The 25,787-nt window shown below is 32.1% G+C and overlaps 4 protein-coding genes across 12 annotated transcripts; 1 reads left to right on the top strand and 3 right to left on the bottom strand.

Annotated features, from left to right (window-relative positions):
• Window positions 1–4,113: 4,113 nt before the first annotated feature.
• Window positions 4,114–4,524, bottom strand: LOC126738714 (uncharacterized). Its single transcript, XM_050444154.1, has one exon. The coding sequence runs from the start codon at window positions 4,522–4,524 to the stop codon at window positions 4,114–4,116; it is 411 nt and encodes a 136-aa protein (XP_050300111.1).
• Window positions 4,525–6,761: 2,237 nt separating this feature from the next.
• LOC126738715 (uncharacterized) lies at window positions 6,762–7,172 on the bottom strand. Its single transcript, XM_050444155.1, has one exon. It carries the CDS (start codon window positions 7,170–7,172, stop codon window positions 6,762–6,764), a length of 411 nt encoding a protein of 136 aa, XP_050300112.1.
• Window positions 7,173–9,430: 2,258 nt separating this feature from the next.
• LOC126738716 (uncharacterized) lies at window positions 9,431–13,208 on the bottom strand. Its single transcript, XM_050444156.1, has 2 exons — window positions 13,188–13,208; window positions 9,431–11,401 (listed from the first exon to the last, which is right to left on the bottom strand). The coding sequence occupies exons 1-2, from the start codon at window positions 13,206–13,208 to the stop codon at window positions 9,431–9,433; spliced, it is 1,992 nt and encodes a 663-aa protein (XP_050300113.1).
• A 3,162-nt stretch (window positions 13,209–16,370) lies between these two features.
• Window positions 16,371–23,558, top strand: LOC126738840 (platelet-activating factor acetylhydrolase IB subunit alpha1-like). Of its 9 annotated transcripts, none has more exons than XR_007661459.1 (5): window positions 16,371–16,619; window positions 16,712–16,853; window positions 16,912–17,146; window positions 17,288–19,968; window positions 20,028–20,057. XR_007661459.1 is itself a non-coding variant. In XM_050444298.1 (5 exons), exon 5 carries the CDS (start codon window positions 20,057–20,059, stop codon window positions 20,735–20,737), a length of 681 nt encoding a protein of 226 aa, XP_050300255.1. In that variant the 5' UTR covers window positions 16,600–16,619; window positions 16,712–16,853; window positions 16,936–17,146; window positions 19,854–19,964; window positions 20,036–20,056; the 3' UTR covers window positions 20,738–20,872. The 9 variants fall into 9 exon arrangements, 6 of the variants coding, with proteins under 6 accessions (XP_050300255.1, XP_050300254.1, XP_050300253.1 ...); XR_007661457.1 differs by having other exon boundaries at window positions 16,936–17,146; XM_050444298.1 differs by having other exon boundaries at window positions 16,600–16,619; window positions 16,936–17,146; window positions 19,854–19,964; window positions 20,036–20,872.
• The last annotated feature ends 2,229 nt before the right edge of the window (window positions 23,559–25,787 follow it).

Raw genomic sequence — 25,787 nt, forward strand, 5'->3', positions numbered from 1 at the left:
CGCAGATTTTTAAAATTGCGAATTAAATTCTAAAGTCAGAGTAGTTTCTTGTCCACTGTTTTGTCTTCTGTCTCCTTGGTCAGGGCTTGCACTCCTATGTAGCAAATATTCATTGACTCTGGCTTTTTTTAGGATCACTATTATGCTTTTAGATTTGACGGAACAAGAGGTTATATAAACAATTATGATCACAGAGGTACAGTTTCAAGTTATTCGTGATTAGAGATTTATTCAATAATTATCATGTGACTGGTAGGATGCGAGAATGGCTTAATTCCTGTTAGTTGCTAATTTCTAATATAGGTGACAAAATTCCTGGTACGGGTTGACGTATCTCCCAGTTTTCGACAAGTACAGTTTGGGTTGTCTTTGAGTCTTAGGAAATGTAGATGTTGGGGGGTTAGGAACTGCCTAGTTCTTACTCTAAATGATCGTTGTAGTAGTAAAACCTCTTCCTTCGTACTCTAATATAAAGAACATAGCTTTTTTGGGTGGTTTTGTGCAAACATTTTTGTGATATTTGCCCTTCATTTCTAGAATCCTTTTTTATGCCTTTCCTCATTTTTTCCAGTGATTCTCCTCTATTCTTGGTATGAAGTGCTTTTTGTCAAATTCTATGAGGTAACCTATCTTTGGGGCTATTTTCCCCCCGCTTGCCAACCTGTCCGCCTCCCCGTTTCCTTCGACATTGGAATGTCCGGGGATCCAAGCTAAGTTTATTGGTAACTATTACTAATAAAATAAACATATTCTTATAAATAATTTAACAGATTTAATTTAATTTTAAGAAGTAGGAGCAGTGAAATTAATTTGAAAAAAGTTACATCTACCAATTTTTTTAATACATCTGTAAATAGAAAAAAATTAAATAACTTATTAACTTTTCTAATAAAAATCTTTCTATTGAAAAAGCATAATTAAAAATAGAAGATTAATATTAAGTATTTTTGAAGAACGACTTTGAATATCTTGTATATTAATTATCTATATATTTTTAGGTTATAGCACTAAGAATATTTCTTTTACATAGCAAATATTTTTAAACGAAAAATAATTTTTTTTCTTCACAATATCTGACTTTTTTCTTTTAATAATTGGCTAGTGGTAAATCAAAAAATAAATATTCAAAATTCCTTTTCTCTAAATCTATTGTAGATATTTATATATAATATATAAAAAAATAAAAGTAATAATAATATATGTATATTTATTATGTAGCTCTACCCTCTTCTCTGTGTAGGGTAGTAACCAGAAAAAAAATATTTTCCTCTATGGAATTAATAACCATCAGACAAAAATAAAAAGTTTTTTTTTTACATTTTTGTTTTTTCTTCTATTTTCAAATATAGATAATTTTTAAACTTGCAATTAAAAGCAAATTTAAATTTTAATGTTGACATCGCCGATTCTCTGGTAGATATTATACATTGGCGCCCAACATAATAAACCCGGTATAATATTATTACCAAAACATAAGTGTAGTAGAAATAAAACAAGAAGCTCAAAACATTTCATTATAGTTTATTGAAAATAAAAACTTAAATAACAAATAAAATACATTTATATATTTCACACTTATGACAATATTGCAGTTTGAAGATTTATAGCTCACACTTATTTAAATAATTTTAATTATAATTTATTGCACATCTCTTTGTTTAGGTACAAACATTTAAAACATTTAATTTATAGTTTACTTATTATGAGTTTTTAATATTTTACATTGTTTCGAATATAGAGCTTTAATTAGTCAATCATCAATATAAAATGTGATAATAAATATTTCATTTTTTATAAGTAAAAATTTCTTTAGCCGTAGAAGCAAAATTTGTTGATTAAAGGATATGATTAAAATGTTAAAATGGTATTAAATAAAATTAAAAACAATACATTTTCGTATTTAATTATTATATAATAGCAAAAAAAGCAAAAAGCGTATGGTGAGCCGAATTATTAATTTTTAACATGTATTATGTAGCTCTACCTTAGTTTCTATGTAGGGTAAGGGAGGTGACACATACATATACAGAGTGGTCCAGTTTAAACGTCATTAATTTGAATACGTGATAGAGAATTTAAAAATGGACTTTCATTAAAAAAAAAATTCTCAAAAATGTTTAATAACAAAGATACAGGGTGTTAGAATAATTACTTTTTTATTTATCATAACTTTTAAACGACCAGCTCAATTTTAATTAAATTTCGCATGCAGGATATTGCAGTTAATTGTGTTACTGATGAAGCAAATTAAAAAAAAAAATGTCAGTGGCATAACATACGGAGGGACTCGATCCTTTTTTGCCTTTAATCTGCGAGGTTATAAAATATTTTTTTTTATAAGAAGTCAACTGTTAGATTTTCCATTTAATTTGGAAATAATAGTTACTCTTGCAAAATTATGATTTAAGGCACTTTTACACGTTTTTAAAATATCTATCTACCCGGTATATAAAAATATATTATCCCCATATATTTTTCCCTGTGGCCTCTGTTTTTTTCTCATTATTGTTTTTTTCCGGAAATATTTCGTAATTATAGTTTCTAAAATTGCAATTATATGCAAATTGGCGCCCAACACAAGGCAAACCATTATTTTAATATTTTTGCTATTACGAAAAATATGAGTAGTAAAAATAAAACAAAAAAGTCAGAACATATCATTATAGTTTATTGAAAATAAAAACTTAAATTGCAAACAAAATACATTTATATGATTTACATTTATGACAATATTGCAGTTTGAAGATTTATCGCTCACATTTATTTAAATAATTTTAATTATTATACTTTATTACACATCTATTTGTTTAGGTACATTGACATTAACATTAATTTATAGTTTACCTATTATGAGTTTTTAAAATTTTACAGTGTTTGGAACATAGAGTTTTAATTAGTCAATCATCAATATAAAATTTGCTAATAAATATTTAATTTCTTACATTTAGATAAGGAACAACTCTTTCACTCACATTTGGTTTTTTAGTAAAAATTTATTTAGCCAAAGAAGCAAAGTATGTTGATTGCAAGATATAATAAAACTATTAAAATATTTAATGCAAGATTTCAGGATATCATGGAATGCAATTCTATAATAGGTTAAAGAGGGCAGTGACAGTTAAATTACTTTAAAAATCACCAGTATCTAGATAGTATTGTCCCTCATCCTGTAAATTGGGATACAAGCAGGTACAAATTCATTGTTTTAAATAACAATAGTACCACCTTGATCCCTTATAATGATATTTTTTATGGCTACATAGATTTTATAACTTAAATTAAAAATACACTATTATAGTTAATTAACAAGCAAAATATTGTCCTTAAAAATGATTAGATTATTAATAATATCCTCCAACTAACCAGTCTTTCGAAAAAATTAAGTCAATCTGCTTCCAAAACGAAGCGAAAATTTGTGCTTCAGGTAGAATGGCAAAATTTGCAAACCAAGAAAGGACATAATTAATTGGTCAAATAAGAAATTTTACAATAATTAATCAGCAAGAGAAATGTTTTATACTATAACTATAAAGTCGTCAGATGAATAATATCTTGTTTCTAATTTGTCCTTGGGGGTTAAAAATAAAATCTTGCAAATGTAACCACTCTTCCAAAATGCTTATACAACACCCGACCCATCTGGACTAAACTACGCAACTAATTAATAAAATAAACATAACATAATAGAAAACAGTAGAACAAAAATGTGTTTTCAAACAATTTATAGCCCGATTAAGCTAGTCTAGAATATTCCTTAAGGCGACGCGACCTCAGGTTCACATGGGTAATCAATAATTCTGTTATCCGCTTTTGGTCTTGCAGCGGTTATTTACAAACATGGTAAATTTCGTTGTAAACTGAATAATATAAAAAACTTTGCTGTATAATAAAATTTCCGCAAAAATAGACGTACATACAAAGAACTACATCATATCACAGGTTATATATCATTTTTGCAATACCTGGATAATGCTACATATTCTCCAGATGCCGGACACTAAAATAAACCATTCATGTATACCATTCCACTATTAAAAAAAGGGTTATACTGGCCCTTTTTAAAACCCACTACTAGGAGGCCACAAACTCGTCTGTTTTCACTTTTTTCTCCCTTCATGAACTCGTTCGTTCGTCATCTTTGCCGCTCTTCATGGTTTTCTTCAATTTGTCCAACAGCCTGTTATGGAACTTGTTGAGACTCGTCGAAGAGCTGCCGTCCTTCGGTGGTGAACCAGAGGCGCTTTTAATCGGACTCTGAAAGCTTTGCGAACTGGTTCTGGAGTAGCTGGTGGAGTTTGACCTGGTGTACTGCCTCGAGGACATCTTGTCAGGTACAGACCGGTGAGGAGAGTTAATAAAATCAGAACCCGGAGACGTAGACGCGCTAGCCGGCCCCTCGGACCTGCATTCCGACACTTTTCTGGACCGACAAGAGTTAGCGTTTGAACACTCCGACGTTCTACGGGAACGATTGGACTTGTAGATGTCCCAATCGTTCTTCACTACCGGCATCATGAAAGCCATCGTTGTTATTTACTTCAGTGGAAATGCGACCAATCGATAAGTTCCGCTTTTCTCGCGTGTGGTAACTCGACTGACTCTTCCGCATCAACCCAAACAATTTTATGTAACGTCAGGTCACGAAACGTGGGATGAGGCGACGACAAAATTATCGAGCCCCGCGTGTGGTGGGGGAGAACCATAGAATTTCCAACCTTAAATCACGTGACAATAAACGGTTTACGTGAATTTTGTAACATAAGTTCCGTATACTTAGAAGATAAGTCAAATCAAAGCAAGTCGCACGTGCGTTTGTTGACACACCATTTTAAATGTAAAGTTTGTTTTTGAACTTGAAGGGGCCTTGAGCTTGTTCTTCTATAATACTCATTCCACTTGGACCAGTAAGTGCGATCTATATTTGGCGATCGAATGTAACAGTTTCGGCAGACACCGCCAGAGTACAGCACAGTTGATTGTATTGAAGATTTATTCGTGTGCTTGCCTAAATCGTTACTAGTTGATTTGTATGGAGATTTAGAGATGGCGCGTCAATCGTCACAATCGATTGGAATAGGAAGAGGCATTTTAAAGATATAAATATATTTTTTGTATGATCCGTGAAAGGTTATTAAAAAGCAACGTTTATATAATGCGGACAAAAATTGAAAATAAAAACATAAATAATAAAATACTTTACATAAAATATTGAGAACGTTTTATATCAGCTTATTTCTAAAATTAAACAAAAAATTTTTGTAGAATTTTCCAAAAATAATAAACTTTAAGTTTATTTATGATTTATACCTTATTAAATATTTTAATGATATTTCGTTTAATTATAAATCCATATTATGACGTCTTAACGACTCATGGCAAATTAAAATTATTTTTTAATATCAGTGTATATTAATTAGTTTAAATTCTAAATAAAGAAGTTAATTTATTTTTAATTCATTAATAATCATAGTTTGATGTTCTTTAAATTTGAAATAAAATATAAATTAATCATTGACCGGTTAATGATAAATTAAAGAGTTGATTTATTTGTATTCTTCCTAAACAGGCTTATAATAAAATTGTTCAAGCTTACTAGAAATATTATTCAAATATTTCCTGACACTTATTTAAAAAACAATTTTTTTTTTAATATTTTAAAATTGTTCTGCAAAAAATTACTTAACGTTAAATATAGAATTAATGAATGATAGATTAAAATAATAAAATAAGAAAGCTTATAGTTTATGAATATAACTCTTATAAACATTCTTGAAAATATTCTATAAAAAAAAAATGACAAACGTTATATAATAAATTCATACCTGGTTAATGAAAAAGTGAAATAATTTTAATTAAAAATTGAATTTTCAAGAATATTTTTAAAAATTTGCTGTGGTATGGAACCAAAATGTTAGATAATGTCGGAATTTTTCCCGAACTATGTCCCTGTCTAAGTTTTTTATAGAAAAAAATTCGATTAAGCAAATGACGATCTCGATAAAAATTCAAAATAAATAAAATAATTATAAATTCATAATTATAATTTTGATTAAAACTATTAAAAATATGAATTACCGATCTGAGTCGAAGAATTAGCTGTACCACATATGACAAATATGTCTTCTTCTGTCAATTAAATTCTTAAGATGAATGCAGTACGATTTTCTTTAAATAAATGTAACACTGGCCAATGTCTATTTATCACACCGATTAAACATGTTGTTTCACTGCCAAGGAACAATATTTTGGCACGCAGATCTGGAATCTATGTCATTGAGCTTTTAATAAATTGACTTATGCGCTCGATTTTTTTTCTTCATAACTTACATTTTTAAGTGCCGTTGCCAAAAAATTTAATTTGGCAAAAACAAGACGTCATGGAATTTTATGCCCCCATATACAGAAATTGTTTCGACAAAAATGCTCTAACCTCACTCCAGGAGATTTCAGCTTGTTCTTCTTGTACTCAACTATTTGGAAATCTTTATTCATTAATACTTCTTCTGATTCGCCTTCTTGTACCATCACTTTTTTCCAAATTTAGTCTAAAAACCATCCCAAAGGGCAATTCTTATATTTCAGTGATAAAAATTTCTTTATAAAGTTGCTGGTCTCTTGATTCTAGTAGTTCACCTCAAGTAACATTTTAGGATTCTTATTTGGATATCAGCTTAGTATTGCAAAGAATTGTCAATCATTTACTGTTACTTTATCCAACTTTAGAAGTATTTGAACCCTTAATAGAACCCACTCCACATTTCTTATGACTGAACCCGTTCATCTTCATTTTTATTCTGTTTAACAAACTTCTTAATCTTTTCCAGCCAACTCATTTTCTCGTTGTGTTGCTTCAAGTTGTTCGCTGAAGAAGATACTTCCTTGACATCACGATCTTGGGGTACCACCTTTACCCTACCACCAGAAATATTCTCCGAACAAGTTCTCACTCTGGAAAACCCTCTTAAAGACATTTTGTCTGGCATAGAGTGGTGCTTGGGAAAAGGACCTTGATGAGAGGTGTTGTTATTGAAACCTTGATACTCGGAACGGGTTTCGGAGATCTTCCTAGCACGTCCTGGTGTGCTAGAGGTGTTGCACTCGGATGTTTTCCTGGACCGATTGGATTTGTATATGTCCCAATCGTTCTTCACTACGGGCATCATGAAAGCCATGGTTCACTGACACGAGTTTCTTCTGGCACAATCAGACTTATACTAAAACAATTTTCAAAATGCCAGCAACTTTATGTAAGCTTCGGGTGACGTCGCCAAGGGGAAGTGTGAGGATGCTATTTTAAGACAATGTAGTTTGGCTAAGGATTGAGTTGTAACGACGAAAAAAGTCGAAAATCCGATATTAAAATAGATCACATGATCTTGTTGACAAAATCAATGTCGATTGAATATTTTGAACTGTCTATTTTTGTAGATCAACACGTAAGTTGTTTTGTGATTAAGGTTTGGGGTCAGCATAGTATATTTGTATCGTTATTCGGTCGTCCGATTTGGAGAGTTAGGATCGTTGACATCATTTTATTCCTTGTTACGTCATCAGACTTTTGTATTTCCATATCATTTTTAATGGGATGTTTTTCCGTTTACCAATTTTGGTGATTTAAAGAAGTTTTTTCAACAAAGTATTTTTTTCTTCGCCATAAAGATTTGTGACTAATTTATAAGGGGCTTATTGCCTCCTTTCCATACCTGTTATACCTGTAGATTTTCGTCTGAGGATTGCCTTACTGGGAATAAGAGCGTGGACGTACTTTTATTGGCCCTTGTAAGGAGTTATTGCAGTTTAAAGTTTAGTACTCTTAAAAAAATATTCTTAGAGATATTATTTTTGCCATAATCTAAGAGAAAATATCAGACTAAATATAAAAATGTTTTTTATGTGGCCTTAAGCCACCCACCAATAACCAAATACTAAGATATTTGATCAACCTGCCTATTATATATTAATATGCTATTTTGTAGAATATATGGTCATATTTTCTGAGACTATAAATCAAGGCGCAGCATGTATTTTGAATTTTTGGGTCACGTTATTGGTCTGATGCAGAAAGAAAATTTCCATAAATAAAACCACAGTAGTAAGTCTGAGCAGAACTAAGTCACACAACATCCTTCTTAAGTAGAACTTAGATATATTAAGTACGATTACTAAAAATAAGTTTTAATTCATAATAGTATTCTTTTATCATAATAATTTTATCATGACTGTCAAATCTTAAAGGTTTAGCATCAATTAGATAAACATGTCTAACTCATAAAACAAACGTTAAAGGCTTATTATTAATTACTAATTAAAGGATATCTTTTATTAAAACTCGTTTCTTGCAAAGCAAGTAATATTTGCCCTTCTAGAAAAAAATAAAAGTTTACTCGTAGTTTTAGTTTAGGAAAAAATTAGCGGCGTTCCAAACTCTAAAACGCTATAGCAAGTTTCGCACAGAGACAAGACCTTTATCTGATGCAAAAGTAATTTGATCTAGTACTAAATCCAATGCCGAAACTGTACTGTATCCCTTTCTATATCCACATCGAAATAGTGGCTAATATACTAATAATTCTAAGACCATAAGATTAAGGATTACCCCTGTTCGCAAGAGGTTTCCCAATGAAAAGCTTCCATGAAGTTGTAACGAAGCTCTCAAAGATGCAACTCTTACTGATATGTATAATGTCGATACATCGATTATAGGCCTATACACTGTAACAATTTTGAGGAAAAAATTGTCTGATTTACAATCATTCGTTTTTATACTGTGAAGTATTTTCTTTTGGCATTGTTGAACATTCTGGCTTTACTGTGTGGTTCCGCAAACGCTTATATTCATTCCAGTCTTTATTAGATTGTGATATTTTATAAGCAGATAGCGCTAAAATGACGCCGTTGAAAATGTGTTATCTTCTCATTCTTTCATCATAATTCATTAATTAATTCAGTAATTCATTCAATTATCATCATTCATTCGTAAATTTGCTTGTTTATTAAAAAGGTTTAAAAAGCATTTAATGGTGATAAACCTTGAAACCTATGAGAATAGAAGATAAAAAAAGTCAAATAAAACAAAGTTTAATGAATCAATAGGGGAGACCTGGACCTGGATAGGGGATACATGGGACAAATTTGATTAAATGATCTCTAACTTTTTTTCGAAGAAATCTCTATCCATAAGGTTTTATTAATGTAATAAACAAACTTTTGTCATAATATATTACTACATAGCATTATCCAAATAAATTTAAAAATATTTTTAAAGCGGGATCAAAAATTTTTGGTCATTTGTCCAATGTATCCCCTGCTCTGGGGTAATAATGGACATGATATGGGGATATTTTGGACATTTATTTACTAATAAAGGCAAAAAGTCTTAGTAAGTCTGAGTAAATATTTATTTAGGAAGCAACAAATTTTCAACTTTTATTTAAGTTAAACTAAATTCTGTCAAATCTGCGTTGAAATAAATCGAATCTTTAAAACGAGGACGCCTGTCTTCAATACCTTTTGGAAGCACAGCTATTACTTCTCCGAATGTTACAAAAGAAGATTCTTCTTCTGTAATTTTGAAGCGATTTGATGGAATCATTCTTTTAAAAAATCGAACCTGAAATCCGTCGAAAAGTTTTCGTTCTACCCGAGCAACATAATTTCTTCCAGGAAATGGTGTTTTTCCTGGAACTTTGACAACAATGAAACCACCTTTTTCTACATCGTGGGTATCCTGAACTGTCTCTTCTTCTTCCTCCCACTCTGAGGAGGAATCTTTTGTTAGTTCTTCATTTATCTCTTCATCACTAGAGTCACTTTCTACTAGAACTTTTCTCTTAATCTCCTTAACCTTTTTTGGAGGAGGCTTCTTTCTTTCCAATAATTCTTCTTTTTCTGGAGTGTCAGTAACTATCATACATTTTCCTCGTTTTCTTCCTTTTCTCATAGGTTTTCGGGGTTCCGCCTTTGGATAAGGACTTATTTTGTCTGGTGTAATAAAGTTAGATATATTTAAAGGACTTTTAGCAGTCCCAGTAACGCTAGTGCTAGGAATTGAGGTTTCATCGGCAGCGCGATTTCCGTCAGTGGCTGGAATTAGGTTTTCATCTAGGTTTTCTGTTTCGGCGAAAATACAGCTTCCACCAGATTGATTGGTAATGACATCTGGAGCAGGTCGATCTGAAACTGACGAACACAAAAACTCGTGTTCTTGAAATATGTCCCGATCAAAAGGAAAAATTCCACTTTTACGAAAGCCAGACTTTATATTTTCTGGTGTAGCAGCACGATCCCAGGCCTTTGAGCATAGCTCCGCAAGTGAGTAAATAGAAAGAGTTTTATTTGGAGTCATCATCCAAGAATTGGCAGCTTCGGAAAAATATCTCTTGAAAGGTCCAAAAACAGATCGGTCAAGAGGTTGTGATTTATTTGATGTATGCGGAGGTAAGGTCAAAACTTCAATACCATTTTCTTTGCAAAATGTTATGCCATCATCACTTAAATGGGATTCATGGTTATCCAATATCAGTAACACGGGGTTATTTTTACTACATCTCATATTTCGTTGGATAAACTGAAGAACTTTAATAAAATTATCTCTTGTCATCCAGCCAGATTTATTCACAAGACCCGTAGATCCTTGCATAGCTCCAGACATCATGCGGTGCTCGTCAAAACGTATTCTGGGAAAAATCCATACTGGTGGTAATGCATTTTCATTTGCACAAATTATTCCAACTTGGGTTGGGTTGGGCTCACCGCGTTCTCTAGATGTTACTTGCCCTATTTGCTTTTCTCTCTTTTTTCCTACAATTTTTTCAACAGGCGGTACTGTAGTAACCCCTGTTTCGTCTAAATTAAAAATTTGGCTTGCCTCATAGTTATGCCGGCTGTAAACAGTTTTGAGCTTGCCAAAGAATTCCCCAACAACTGTTTTGTTAAACGCCGTCATACGAGCAAGAGATGTTGCTTCCGGTTTTCGAATTGAGAGTTCTGGATTTCTCCTCAAAAAACCGGCAAACCACTCCTCGCCAGCCATTGCTTGTGTTGCCCAAGAATCCGGGATTAAAAGCTTATTTCGAGACGCAAACTGAAATGCTAGTTGTCTAGTTTTTTTTGGAGTTAATCCATAGAACATAGACGAACATTTGAGTAAATATTCAGCTAATGCTTGTTCCATTTCTGGAGAAAAAATTTGACGATGTTTAAAATTTGGTTTTAAAGATATATTTTCTATCCCCTGCTCTCTAGCCCTTTTCACATAAATAGCTAAACGAGACTTAGTAACATTATACCTCTCCGAAACTTTTCGCAAGCTACCAATATTATTTAAGACATCCTCTACAGCTCTTCTTAGATCTCCTTCAGGGAATTCCCTATCGGTTTTCTTTTTATACTCTCTCACCATCTGAAATAAAAAAATAAATAAAAAAATAAAAACATTCTGGGGATACAATGTATCCCCCATTGTATCCCCCATTGACCCTATAGTAAAATTATTCTTTTTCCTAGAAAACTAAACAAGCAATTTCAATTATTTGTTTCTTATAACCATATTCTATATTGCACATCACCACTAAAATAATTAGATATTAAAAAGTGTTGCATAGAAAATAATAAATGGTTACATTACTTACCGTAAAAGTTACAAACAGACTGGCTGAAACAGGAAAATATCGATAAAAATAACCACACTCAATGCTTGCTACCTTGCGAATGCCAAACGATTGTTCGGTAGTTATTGCATTAATTTACCATATGAGGGCGCTTCAAATACATATTACGCGGGAGTTTTAAACATGTCCATTCTATCCTGGTGTCCATTGTATCCTCGGTCTCCCCTAATATAAAAAGAAGAATTAAGTCATCAATCATCGTCCGTTCTGACCAACGGCGCCGATGTGGCAGCTCTCTGAAACTAGTTTTCGTTCATTATTGGATACACACGTTTAGCTACAAATCAGTCTCCTTACCTCTCGGTTTCTTGGCTAATATCTAAACCACAGCTTAACTACAAAACAGCTGCACAACTTTCTTATGAGAAAAGGTTTGCGTCGATCTAGTCGCGCAGCGTTTATGCCCCGCCTCTTGGGGTAAAAGACTTCTTTGGCGTCCGATCGGGTTGTCGGTTTTACCATTATTCGTTCAGTAGCAGTAGCGTGCGCTGATATTCTTATGTATTTTTGTTGGTTTTCTTTGATTTGATGATTTGCAGACGCTTTGTTACTTGCCAAATGAGTGATAGAAAATCGGGACACGTGTGTGCAGTGCCAAACTGTTCTATTAAAGGGTAATGATAGGGTGTTTTTAATTTAACACTACATACTGTTTGTTTCATTGTTTTAAGTTAAACAATAATAATTGATTTTTGTTTACTTGTTAAACTTTCTCTTCACATTTTAATAAATAAATATGATATAAAACGGTATCATTTTGTTACTTCTTCTGGTGCATGTAAAAAAATCATTTAATTATTTACAAATTTAAGTATAATGGATTTTTTCAGCTAATCAAACAATTACAGTTGACACCGAGTTCAAAGCCAATGTTTCAATTGGTAGCAATCTTCCAAATGTTATTAGTTCTCCTCTGATGTCTCCAACATCTACGCAAACATCGATCAGTTTGAGTTCAGATACTCCGAGGAAGGTAAAATATAGGCATACTATTAAGTCATTAACGGCAGAAAACAAATATTTACGACAAAGGGTTCAGGTACTTGAAAATCAATTGGAAAATAACTTAGATAATATATCTCTGGACCAATATATGTCTCTGACATTTAAATTTTGCAAGTCGGAAGACACTGCTAAGTGTATTAATGTGCAAGTAGCACAAGGGAATAAGAAAGCAAAGGGTAGACGTTATAGTAAAGATTTTAAACTTGAATGCTTGCCTATATATTTTTCTGGGCCCCAAGTTTACAAAAAATATTTAATGAAGAAATATTGTCTTCCCTCACCAAACACATTGCTACAGGAAATGAGAGCAGTTAAAATAGAACCAGGTTTAGATAACCCTCAATTTTATAAATTATTGAAAGCAAAGATGGACAGTTTTTAAAAACAAAAGAAATATAGCATATTATGTTTCGACGAAATGTCCATTAAAGCTAATTTATTTTATGAACGCAATCAAGACTATATAATTGGGTTAGCCATAGGTGACAAAGGGGAAAAGATTTTTAAACCTACCTTGACTGCCTGCGTTCTCATGTTAAGAGGACTTTACTGTAAATGGAAGCAGCCTCTTGTATATTTTCTTTGCCATACTTCGTGTTCAGCGGAATTATTAAAGATCATTTTAACTGATGCTTTCCAAAAATTGGAAACTGTTGGGCTAACGGTTTGTGCAGTTACTTCCGATATGGGATCCAATAACATTAAACTTTCAAATATTTTAAACGTCTCTCCAGAACATACTGGATTTTATTTAAACAATCAGTACATCTTTTAGATTTTTGATGTTCCACATATTATCAAAGCGATTAGAAACATGCTAATGAAATACAACTTTTATGTCGATGGTAAAGAAATTTCGTGGCAATATATAAAAGACTTTTATGAAATTGATAAAACATTTCCTGTGAAAGCAGCATTCAAATTAACAAATTCCCATATATATCCATCTAATTTTCAAAAGATGAAAGTCAAATTAGCCACCCAAGTATTTAGCTATTCAGTTCATGTGGGTATGAGTTTTTACATAAGATTTGGATACCTTCCTGCAAAAGCTACTGAAACCGCGCAATTTGTAAACACAATGGATCGTCTTTTCGATATTTTAAATTCATCCCAAACTTTTGCGTCGAAAAAATATAATGCTGCATTTAAAACAGCCGTTCAATTGGAGTTCTTGCGGGAATGTTTGCTTTGATCGAAAAACTTGAGGTTCGAGACAGAAATAATATTAACATCGCGAATAAAATTAGGTTCATTAAATGTATTAAAATTTCCATAAATAGCGTCATCAATTTATATAATTTTCTTAGTGACACTGCTGGATTCGAATATTCACTTACCAAAAGATTAAACCAAGATTGTCTTGAAAATCATTTTGGTAAAATAAGAAGTGAGAACGGAAATTGCATCAACCCGACCGCCATACAGTTTCAGAGGACTTTTAAGAAATTGCAGTGCGTTAACCTGCTGAATTCAGGTGCAGAAAATTGTGAGGCAGATGCTAATCAAACGCTTTTAAAGCTTCCTGACTTAGACGATTTTGTACCCGAGGATGAGGAGGTTGAAAAGGGAAATAATTCAAACATTGTAATAAATAGCATGGTTTACTCAAAAGATGAGCTATTGCAAAAGAATTTTATTAGGTACATATGCGGATACCTTTTAAAACAAACTTTGCGGATCCACTCTTGTGATACTTGCATTTTATACAGTAAAGAACACACTGAATTGGATGACTCTTCATTTTATTGTTTTTTAAAAGCATACGAAAATGCCAACAAAGATACATTTGGAAATCTGCAAATGCCAAATGATAAATTTGTCGAGCTAATTTGCAGAATTGAAATGATATTTCAAGAGAACAATAATAAATTTAAACATAAATATACATAAGAAACATAATTTGAAAAATTAGCTACAACAACAAATATTTCTAGTACACTTTTAATTTAAAGCGATATGTTACCTTTTTCCCATCTTTGTAAATATTTCCCAAAAGAATTTGTACTAAGATTGTACTTAAGAGTAAGAATTTATTACACATTAAAAAATGAATGGCAATTTTAAAAAAATAAACAAAAATAAGCTAATAATATGGAGAAACCTTTAAAATACATACAATTAAATGGAAAAACCCACTATCATATCAGTGTAAATAGCAATTAGGTTTAGGTAGTAAAATTTTTATTTATGAGCAAAACCCACTCTTATATTATTGTAAATATTAAATAAATAGTGATTAGGTTTAAATTTTAAATATTTCTATATTAGTTAAGCTTATTGTTTTCTTAAAAAAGATAGAGACATCTGTAAAGATCTTTAGGCATGATTTAAAATAGGCAATAAAATATATTAAAACTCTAAACTACGTAATTTTATTATGTACCTAACCTTATTCACACCTTTTCTTTATTAAATTCATTTGCGATATTGATTTAATCGAACATCGATATTACTGTTCTATTATTATGATAATTAATCATTCGGAAATAAAAGCAATCAAATATCTCGTTTATCCAGGTAAAACATTTATTTCCTATCTATTGGATAGCTAATTTCATTGTAATATCTGTATTAGATAGTCTAGTATTAAAATAAAGCTCAAAAATTACCTACTACGGTACTGTCGGGCCGAAACGAAACATTTTGCTCAATAATAAAAAACCTTTTAATCAGGCCCTGACTCTTACCCCAAGCGTGAGAACGACAATACCATTCCATCTCGCTTGCTTGCCGACCGCCAAATCAGAGAGACCGCTCGAGTAGTGGAGCTGTTCCGTAGTTAAGCTGTGTCTAAACTTTCAGCTCGTACGGAGATTTAAGTTGGGGCTGTTACTAAAACCTAATATATAACAACTTTATATGCTAAATAATGGATAACATCTGCGTGTAAAATTCAAATATATTTTATTTTAAATTTTAAGCGCCAAAGTTGACGTTTGGTAGCAATTACCATTTAGCAAATGTCTAACCATTTTGGCACGGAGAGGAAAAAGTAACTTTGACTTTAAAATTGCTTTCTTCAAACGCACTCCTGGCAGTAATTTTTGAGAGCAACATTAAGATTTAAATTTAAAACATGTTAACTTTGTGATTTAAGTGATTAAGTTACGCATGTTAGCGTAACTTAATCACTTAAGTTGGCTTTGTGATTAAGTTACATGTTGCATGTTAGCTTTGTGATTAAGTTACACATCAAAAACAACAAGTAAATAACGTAACATAATATTGCACCCTATTTTTACGCATTGGTATTATAATTAAAACGAATATAAACTGCTTTGCCATCGCTATCTTTAGTCCAGGTCAGGCCTGGATTACCCATGGGGCTAAAGGGGCTGGAGCTCCAGGCCCCTCTGAATGTAAGTTTTAAGTTTAATAAGTGAGTTTTAAAGAAGTACAGTGAAAGCTCTGGTAAGCGGACATCGACGGTTCCAACATTTTTGTCCGCTTGTGGGAACTGTCCGCTTTTGGGAAAGGTTAAATAAAAAATGTGAAAAATTTATAAATATGAGAATATTCAACAACGTATGTATTGTCTCAATATTAAAAAGGCCTTAATAGGCGCCATTGTTGATGCTTTAGATGCTAAATACGTTGTTATACTGACAAGCGTGAGCGCACGCGAATTGCGAAAGCACTGCATTTTAACTTAAAGGGGAATCACATAATGTGTTGATTTCAGATCTCGGGGAAATACCGCGGCCGCTGATGAAACATACATAGACGCTGCGTTGTTGGTATCGGTTTATTCTGTATAAGTGTATAGTTTCAGAGCTTCGCATCCGCTCTTGGGAGAGTTTTGAGTCTGTTGGTTAGAAGCAACTTGGAAGCAGTGATTATACGTTATTAACTTTTTTACTTTTGACCTTATATCTATAATATATAGACGCTATAGCCTAGCTATAAATAAATAGTCAGCGTTGCTGCGTTCTGAGTCGTGTGGTAAGTGGGGATCACAGATTTATAAAAGCTGCTTATCTTTTTACACTGATCATTTTATTTTAAATTTGTTAAATGTGTTTTAAATATTATAGAGAAAGACAATAGGAAATACGTTTACGCACCCATTGAACTTGAACACTGATATATTTATTCTAATTCGGTGTCCGTGCCAATATAATGGATAGTAACCAATCAAAATTTAGCCGACACAAAAGCGGCGCTCAAAAAAGAAAAGTAAGTACAGTTTGCTTAGTTCTATATTGCTATAAAGAGCATGGGTTCAATTTATCAGAATAACTAAAAATAATTATTTGAGGCCGCCGAGGAAAAGATAGAAAGAGTAAAGAAACTTCCCAAAATAACAAGTTTTTTAAGTAAACCTAAACCTCCAATTGAAAAGGATTCCACTGAAAATAGTTCTGACTTAGGAAACGCAAACATTGAGAGTAGTGATGGTACTATAATAAGCAGCACTAATGATGATAATTCGCACGATGGAAATTTAAAAGAAAATTCAGCAGAATCAGGTATTACTTAATTTAATTTATAGCAAAGTATTTTAAAGAATTTTAAATTTTTTTTTATTTAAAAAAATGGGTTAAAAGTTTCCAGAGTTTTAATGATATCTAAAATTAATTTAACATTTTCAAATAATATTTTTATTTTAGTGCCTTCAACAGGTAAATCGGATGCAACCCTTTCCCTTGAACGTTGGAAAGGCATTGCCACCTAATAAGAATCCGGTGAAATGGCCAGAGATAATTAGCGATAATTTAATAGATTTTTATTTGGAAAAAGGAGTTGAATATTTTCAAAATTTTGACTCTGATAAAAGTTTTAAAGCTTCATTAAGATCGTACAAATCCCAAAATAAAAAATTTGGAATATCAATGGTATACAAAATTTTGGTAAACGGGGAAACGGTAAGGAGGCAGTGGATTTTATATTCTCTCAGCACCGGAAATATTGACTGCTTTTCTTGCAAACTTTTTAATTTCAACAAAAGTGCATCATTTTGTTGTGGGTTCTCAGATTGGAAAAAGGGTCCTGAAAAAATCGAACTCCACGAAAACAGCAAATAGCATAGGACTTGTATGAATAAACTTCTTTTGAGAAAGAATTTAAAAAAACGAGTAGACAAAACTATTGCAGAAGCCTTTCAGAAAGAAAATAATTATTGGATTGATGTTTTTAAAAGAATTGTAGTTGTAATTAAATTTCTGGCAGCAAGGGGTCTGCCTTTTCGTGGTGACAATGAGATTTTTGGGTCACCATGTCTTTACATGGGAATGTTGGAACTATTTGCCAAATTTGATCCTTTTATAGATAATCATATTAAGAATTATGGGAGTAAAGGTGAAGGCACTGTTTTTTATTTGTCTAAGACTATCTGCGAGGAGTTTATCCAAATAATGTCCGATAAAGTACTAAAAAAGATTATAGAAGATATAATAACATCAAAATATTTTTCAATAATAGTGGATTCTACTCCAGATTTATCGCACGTAGATCAGTTATCGATAATTATCCGCTTTTGCTCTAGTGAAAAGGGTGGGCAAGTATATGAGAGATTTTTAGGATTTGTACCTATTTTCAGTCATACTGGTAAATCCCTGTCGGAGGTTGTTATAAATTTTTTTACAAAAAATACGCTGGATTTAAAATTTTGTCGTGGACAGTCATACGACAATGCTAGTAATATGTCGGGGCAGTATAATGGCCTTCAAGCATATATAAAAGAATCTACAAAGGTAGCTTTTTACGTGCCATGTTTTGCACATTCTTTAAATTTAGTTGGAGAATGTGCTGTTGACGATTGCCTTGATGCTACAAAGTTTTTTAATTTTTTGCAAAAATTGTATGCTTTTTTTGGGTCCTCCACACATCGATGGCATTTGCTTTTAGATAATATTGGCAAAAACCTTATTGTCAAATCGTTAAGTACCACTCGTTGGAGCTGTAGAGAAGATGCAGCAAAAGCGTTAGTAACAAGCTATGTCCAAATAAACAGCTGCTTAAAAATGATGTCGGATGATCCATCAGAAAAAAAAGACACCAAGTTAGAAGCCATGGGACTTTCTAAACAAATGATAAAAATGGAGACTCTTGTAATGGCTACCTTTTGGAGCAAAATTTTAAGACTTTTTGGGGAAGCTTCTAATATACTTCAAAAGCCAGATGTGGATTTGTTGTTTGGTGAAAACATTTTAAAAGGGCTAATCAGAAGTGTTTCCTGTTTCCGAGACCAATTTGACTTGTTTGAAGAAGAAGCCAAAAGTTTACTACCACAGGAAGAATATGAGTATTCTATGGGCAGGTCAGAGCAACAAAAAAATACCCGGACGGTAAAAATGAAATATTATTGAATGAAAGAGAATTATTTCGCACGCAGTCATTTTTAGTAACAGTAGATAAGCTGGTCAATGAATTAGAACGACGGTGTAATGCATATTCAGATCTTGCCCAGTTGTTTGGTTTGATTTCAAAACTTAGCTCTAATGTATGTTTATCTAAATCAGAAGTTGAAGAGTTTTCTGCAAAAGTAATAAGCGTGTACGCAGATGACCTAAATATTAATTTAACAGATGAGCTGGTATTTTTCTCGGAACTTCTTAAAACATCTTCCGAAAAAATATGCACTCCACTTGATCTTTTAAGATATATTTCAGAACACCAATTAATTGACACGTTTTCTAACGTATATACGATTTTGAAAATTTATCTATCGATACCAATAGCAAATTGTGAATCTGAACGTTCCTTTTCCAAGCTAGTTTATATAAAAAATAAATATAGAGCCACAATGCAGGAGGAACGTCTGTCTTCTTTAACATTAATGTGTATAGAAAGGGATGTTTTGAAGGATTTAGAGTTTAACGACGTAATAGAAGATTTTGTAAAACTGAAATTACGAAAAAAGGTATTTTAATATTCCTATTTTCAAAAAAACCGTTTCTTTTATATAAGTAATATATATGTAGTGTTATAAATAATATTTTTTGCATTTTATTTGTAAGGGTTTGGGATCCTTTATTAGCCCCGGGCCCCATAAAACCTTAATCCGGCCATGCCTTAGTCAAGAGATTCAGCTCTATAGAATTGTACAATAAGGCGTACAATTGTATAAAGCATAAACCATTAAATAACTGTCAATGTAATTTTTAGTTTGACAGTTATTTATTTACTTTTTGTTTGATTTTCCCACCTTTTTGCTATTAGGAATAAACTTTTTAGGGTCACTAATATACGTGAGTGGAGCCATTGTTAATAAAAAGCAAATTACGCTTGTAAATTGAATAAGTGAAAAATTGTTCCTTTGTTATTAACAAACAACAGTATAGTTTTGTACGTAAGTAAACTTGGGAAGTATTTTTTATAGTTTCAACTGAGTAAAATATTTTGAAAAAGGTCTTAAGTTTCTAGAATTTGGATAAAAAATGAATCCTTGTGCTATTCCGAGGCCACCAGAAGACGTCGTGGGAGATGGAAGATGGATTTCAATGCATAACAGGTTCGTCCAAGAAGCCAAAATCAGTGAATCTGAAGTTGTACTGATTGGTGACAGCATTATTCAGCAAATGCAATTCAGCACACTGTGGACTGAAAAAATGAGCTCTTTACATTGTGTCAATTTTGGTATTGGTGGTGATAGAGTTGAGAATGTTCTATGGCGTATAAAAAATGGTGAATTTGATTTTCATTCAAAAATTAAAGCAGTGGTATTATTTGTTGGCACTAATAATACAGATTGTACCCCTCATGAAATATTTGAAGGCATTTTGGAGATTATTAAGGAAATTAAGCACATTCTAGGAAATGTGATTATTTTAATACCAACTTTGCTTCCGAGAGGTCAATTTCCGAATGCTTACAGAGAGAGAAATGATCATGTCAATACTCTATTGATTGATAAATTTTCTAATGAGGCGAACAAGGATGAGGTTACTGAGAATGTATATGTTGTAAAAATTCATGAAAATATTGTTGGAAAGGATCAGACAATCAGCCACCATGTGATGCATGATTATTTACATCTTACAAACAATGGTTACACTAAGGTGTTTGAAAAGGTTTATCAAGAGTTATGTATGTTGTTAAAAATTAAACCTCTAAAGTAAAACCTATTTATCTTAAGGCTTACAAAACTGCAGATATATTATTGTTAAAGAAAATAAGTGTTAGGTAGTTTATTTTGTTAAAATTGTCTTTTATATATCATTTATTTTAATAAAGGGTCTATAAATTATTTAAAATTTGGTATCATTTTTAAAACCGAAAATGAGACTTTATTGTCTTTAATTTTTATATTGATTCAATGGATCAGCAGCAAAAATGCCAATTACAAATATGAAAATAGAGGTACCCCTCCCTATATAGCAAAAACCATAAAAGTATTATCAGGTACCATTAAAGAAAAACTATAAATTATTTTCTTGTTAATTTTGAATTGGATCAGATTTGCCTCAATTCAAATATACTTTAAATTAGAAAGACCAAAATATATTACATAAAGTGTATTGTTCCATGCCTATTTTAGGTACTTTAAAAATTAAAAACTTTGCATACTTTCCTTGAAAAACTGGAGTATTTAAAGATGTTTATATTTTGAAGGTCTCAAATAAACCATCCATATTTATTAAGCCATTCCTGTTCAAATTTACAATATTAGTAGACAAAACAGATTTTACCTTAGAGTCCCTTGCTGGCCATGATGGGGGCATTTGTAATTTAATTTATAAACTTTAATATAAATATACTTAATAAAAATAAGATGACAAGTAACTCTATTATAAGTTATTTTAGTCATAAAGGCCCTTAATAATGAATCTCACTAGGGAGTGGGTTGTTTAAATCATAAATTTGTTAAACAAAATTTTAAATGTACCTAAAATATAATGCTTCTTGACTTAACTAACCATTTGTCTACTATGCTTAACATTTTTGTCAAATTAAATATATGCCAAATATAAAGAAATGTTTCAAACTATAATTTGCTTTTGCTGAGGATAACAGCAAAAACACTGATGAACTCTGTGGTATTATTAACTATGATTTAAACAGTACACCATATACATTTATACTATATGGCTTCTCCAAAAAGCATAAAAAATAAACACATAAGACAAGTATATAATTTTTAAGCAAAAAAATTAAAATTTTAGGCGATTTAAATATTTTGATAAACACCTGCAAAGTGGAACTATCAAGTGCTGTAAAATGAGGTAAATCGGGTTAGCTTTTAGTTTTAGCAGCTATACCTTTCTAAAATTATTTTCTTTATGCACAAATATGGGTTAAGGCTAGTACTAGGATTTTTCAACTACACATTTTATATAGGGTGCTTCACTTGAATGTGAATATTTCATAATAATTTCACGTGAATACAATTAATTTACATTGTTTAAAAAAATAATATTGATGATAAAATATTTTTCTTACTTAAACCAATAGGAACTTCAGTTACAAACAAAAACTAGCATTCATCGGAGAAATAAATACAAAAAACTCTTAGCAGTGTTTTTAAGCCTATCACATCACTATCTATCACTCCACTCATAAGATATTTTACCATAAATCTTATAGAAGAACATGAATTCATAAGAATCGCAATATTATCTCTTGACCCTATAGGACACGAAAGAATTTCTTCAATTTTTTAAAAATCTTTTCCCAGTCTTTCTGAGCCATTGCATATTTTATTTAATCAATGTTTATCAAAAGGCACATTTCCTAGAGTTTAGAAAGTGACCCAAATTGTACCTATTTTTAAATCTGATGAATTATAGACTAAGTTCTTTATTAACTCACTTTATAAAGCTCTTTGAATTGCTCATTTTTAAACTAAAAGAAGCAATATTGATATCATTGAAATGAAAAATCTATGTTCATTTTTCCAGAGAAGATCGGTTCGTACTAATTTGATACCATTCGTTCTGAACATAAAAATTAAAATATAGAACAACAAAGTAAGTTTTAGTACTAGCCCTTATATTTTGCGTTTTACCTTTAAAAATTTGTGGGGTAGTGACCATAAAAATGCGAACTTGATTCAACAAATTGCTGACTACATGAGTTATGACTGGGTAGAAGTATGATCCTGGTAGTTATGTTGGTCGGTATTTTGACTTTTATGATTTCACTCATATATGGATAATTTATTGCAAAAACTTGAAATAAATTGATAACGTTACATTCAAATTTTTCAACTTTTTTTTAATGTAGTTTAAGAGTGTTAAGAATTTTTTAATGCATTTTAAGTAACCGAGTCTGTATTTGAATTTCCCAATTTTTGCGTAAAAAATCCGATATTTGCTGACTATTAGGAGGGATGTTACACACCTCCCTACATCCCTCCCCCACTATGCCCCTGCAGGAGAACTTTTAATATTTCTAAGTAGGTAATCTTCCAACTATTTATCAAACTCTCTATTAATTAGATATGCTAGAAATTGTAATGCATTTGAACGTGCAATTTCAACGCAGACTTATTCTTTGACAGTATTAATGTATTTAGGCAATATTAATGACAACTTAATTCTTACTTTTTATTAGTTTAATTCTTTTACTTTTTGAGTACGTTTTTCATTAAAAAAAATTCTACTTCCATATTGATTGCTATTTGGGCATTTTGAGTGAAGTTACTATTAATTCCTGTTTGCTTGTTATTTGGTTTGTATTAATCTGGGCTTTTCATTTTTTGAATAGTTAAGTCTATCTATTGTAAATTCAGACTCAGAACTTTTATCACATGAAACACTTTTTCCAGATTAAATATTAATTTTCTTTCCAGATTTTTTCGAGTGTATAAGAAGCCGCACGATCGCTAAGTGGACAGTTGATATTAGTAGACAATATTCGCGCGATATTTAAATTGGACATTAAATAGTAGTAAATCAATACGTTGTAAATAATTATTATAGTCGTTAGTGTTCGTGTTAAGTAATGTAAGTATGTAAATAAAAGACTTGAATATATTTGTGCATCGAGTGTTTTAATTCACACCTAACTATAACGATAAAAAAAGCTACATTGTTGTCAGGTAGGGTGTGTAAATTGGACGATAAGCAACTGAACATTAGTGATAATTAAATAATACTGGACATAAATCGAACTAAAGTGTGCGATAATATCAAAGCTGATGGATTTAAAAGTTGCTGAGCTGAAAAGGGAGCTGAAGAAAAGGGATTGCGATACAACGGGAAAAAAAGTGGACTTGCAGGAGCGGCTTCGTAATGCATTACACGCATTACTTGAGGAAGGCGATGACCTGGATAATTTTGTTTTTGCTAGTGATGTGATATCGGTCAAATGTTGCAAGGTTTGTAAGATGATTTGATGAAAAAATCCGCAAAGACCGAAAAAAGGTTGAAAAATAAATTACTAGAAAATTTTGCCAGCCTGTGACACACTTAGAGAGTATTATACCAGGTTTGAGGAAATAATTCTGGAAAATAATGTCAATTTAAAAAGTAATCTAAAAGACAATTCTGCCAGGCTGGAAGAAAAGATTTTATAAAACAAGAGAAAATTAGAAATTTTTTTATTAATGCAGGACAGGACCCAGAAAGTTCAAATACTATCAGTGAGATACGCTGTAGATCCTTAGCACTAGACAATACAATAGCAGTTTGAGCCAATACACAATCTGTCCGCCTGATGCTCAATTTGATTCTTTGATCTACCACACGCAGTTGAAAAGTCGATGCCAAAAGTCACGGGAGTCCTTGCAAGTATATACATATATATATCCGATGTAGCACGTTTGGTTTGACTGGCATATTCAAATGTCCAGGAAAGGAATATAAACATTTGGTAGTTAAAGTATTCCTGGACGTGATGGTAAAATGAGGCAGTACTTACTGCTAGCGCATCCACCTAAGCTAGTAGATGCACTAACACGGGGTGTTGGAAGGTACCAAGAACATGAACAAGAGCCAAGCTCGTGTCCGGAAAAGGTTCCCAGGGGAGAGTGACTTTGAAAAATCCGTCAAGCGCCTAATTAGGAAGGTGAATGAAGGACGTAGCTGCCAGAACCGGCAGTTAGAATGTTAAAAATGTGACAAAGTAGATTACTTTCTCGGTAGATCCGCCGAATAAGAAAGGTTGATGCAAAGAGGCAAACGTCGACCTGTCTTCAGCAAGCTGTAGCAAGAAGATTCTGTCTACTAGTCCTAGCCTTAATATAGCAGTTAACTAACCTTATTAAGTTAATTAACCCCCTTCCAATATTAAGTTATATTGGGTACATTGAAACTCAATTATTTTGGAAGATTGGACTCTTGAGGCGGAAAATGGTTGACCACAACAGCCAAGAAAAAAGAGGGTAAATCGTTGTGGCTAAATGTCGGATTTAGGAATTAGTAGAGGAGATTTATGCTGATTTGTCAGGAGGGCATCTTGGAGTAGCAAATATCCTGGTAAAAATGACGGAAAGATTTTAGAGTCAGTACAACGTAGGAATTCCATTTAAAAGGGTTACTATTGATGTTGTTAGTCCGGTGATAGTTCACGAATCAGAAGCAGGGAATAAGAACATCGTGAACGGTGATGGTCTACTTCGGAAAATGGTTGAAACATACCCTCTATCAAACCAAGAAGTCTCTTATATCGCCGACGCCTTAACAAAAGAATAGATCTACCGATTTGGTCTACTTTTGCAGCTTTATTCAGAATAAGGACGAAATTTTGAATCCAGCTTGTTCAAAAACATCTGTAAAATGCTTAGAATTAAGAAAACGAGAACTATTGCATTACACCCGCAGTCAAATGGCATGGTGGAATGAATAAATAGCACCATTATGCGGTATTTGGCCAAAATATTCTCTAGTCAACAAAGAGTTTGGGCTAGATTATTTCATTTGTTTCTGCTGGCTTATCGAGCGGCCAAGAAATCACAGACGAGCTTCAGGCTCAAATAGTGAAGGAACGAGAACTCTGTCTCTTATATCTCCCAGGCGATCTGAAGTTTGGTTGTCCGCGAGGAACCGATATTGCCGGAGAGAGCTACATCAGTAGAGCTGCGTAGAAGAAAGGACGTATTTATTCGTTACGCTTTGTTTTGTCTAAAGGAGAAGTTGCTTTTTAAGTATCTGATGAGCCTAGCAATTCCCAAACTCGAATGCAGACTCCATAACCTGGACTGGAGGATGTTTTGCAGCATGTTAGAGA

Source organism: Anthonomus grandis, chromosome 7 (genome assembly GCF_022605725.1).
Source record: "Anthonomus grandis grandis chromosome 7, icAntGran1.3, whole genome shotgun sequence".
NCBI classification, from domain to species: domain Eukaryota; kingdom Metazoa; phylum Arthropoda; class Insecta; order Coleoptera; family Curculionidae; genus Anthonomus; species Anthonomus grandis.

Bases quoted from the DNA above. Each gene is read 5' to 3' on its own strand.
- LOC126738714 (XM_050444154.1), bottom strand. From the start codon at position 4,524: ATGGCTTTCATGATGCCGGTAGTGAAGAACGATTGGGACATCTACAAG.
- LOC126738715 (XM_050444155.1), bottom strand. From the start codon at position 7,172: ATGGCTTTCATGATGCCCGTAGTGAAGAACGATTGGGACATATACAAA.
- LOC126738840 (XM_050444298.1), top strand. From the start codon at position 20,057: ATGAATCCTTGTGCTATTCCGAGGCCACCAGAAGACGTCGTGGGAGAT.
- LOC126738716 (XM_050444156.1), bottom strand. From the start codon at position 13,208: ATGAGAACGCAGGCAGTCAAG. The intron at 11,402-13,187 runs GTAGGTTTAAAA...TTTTTATTTCAG, and splicing joins TGAGAACGCAGGCAGTCAAG to ATGGTGAGAGAGTATAAAAA.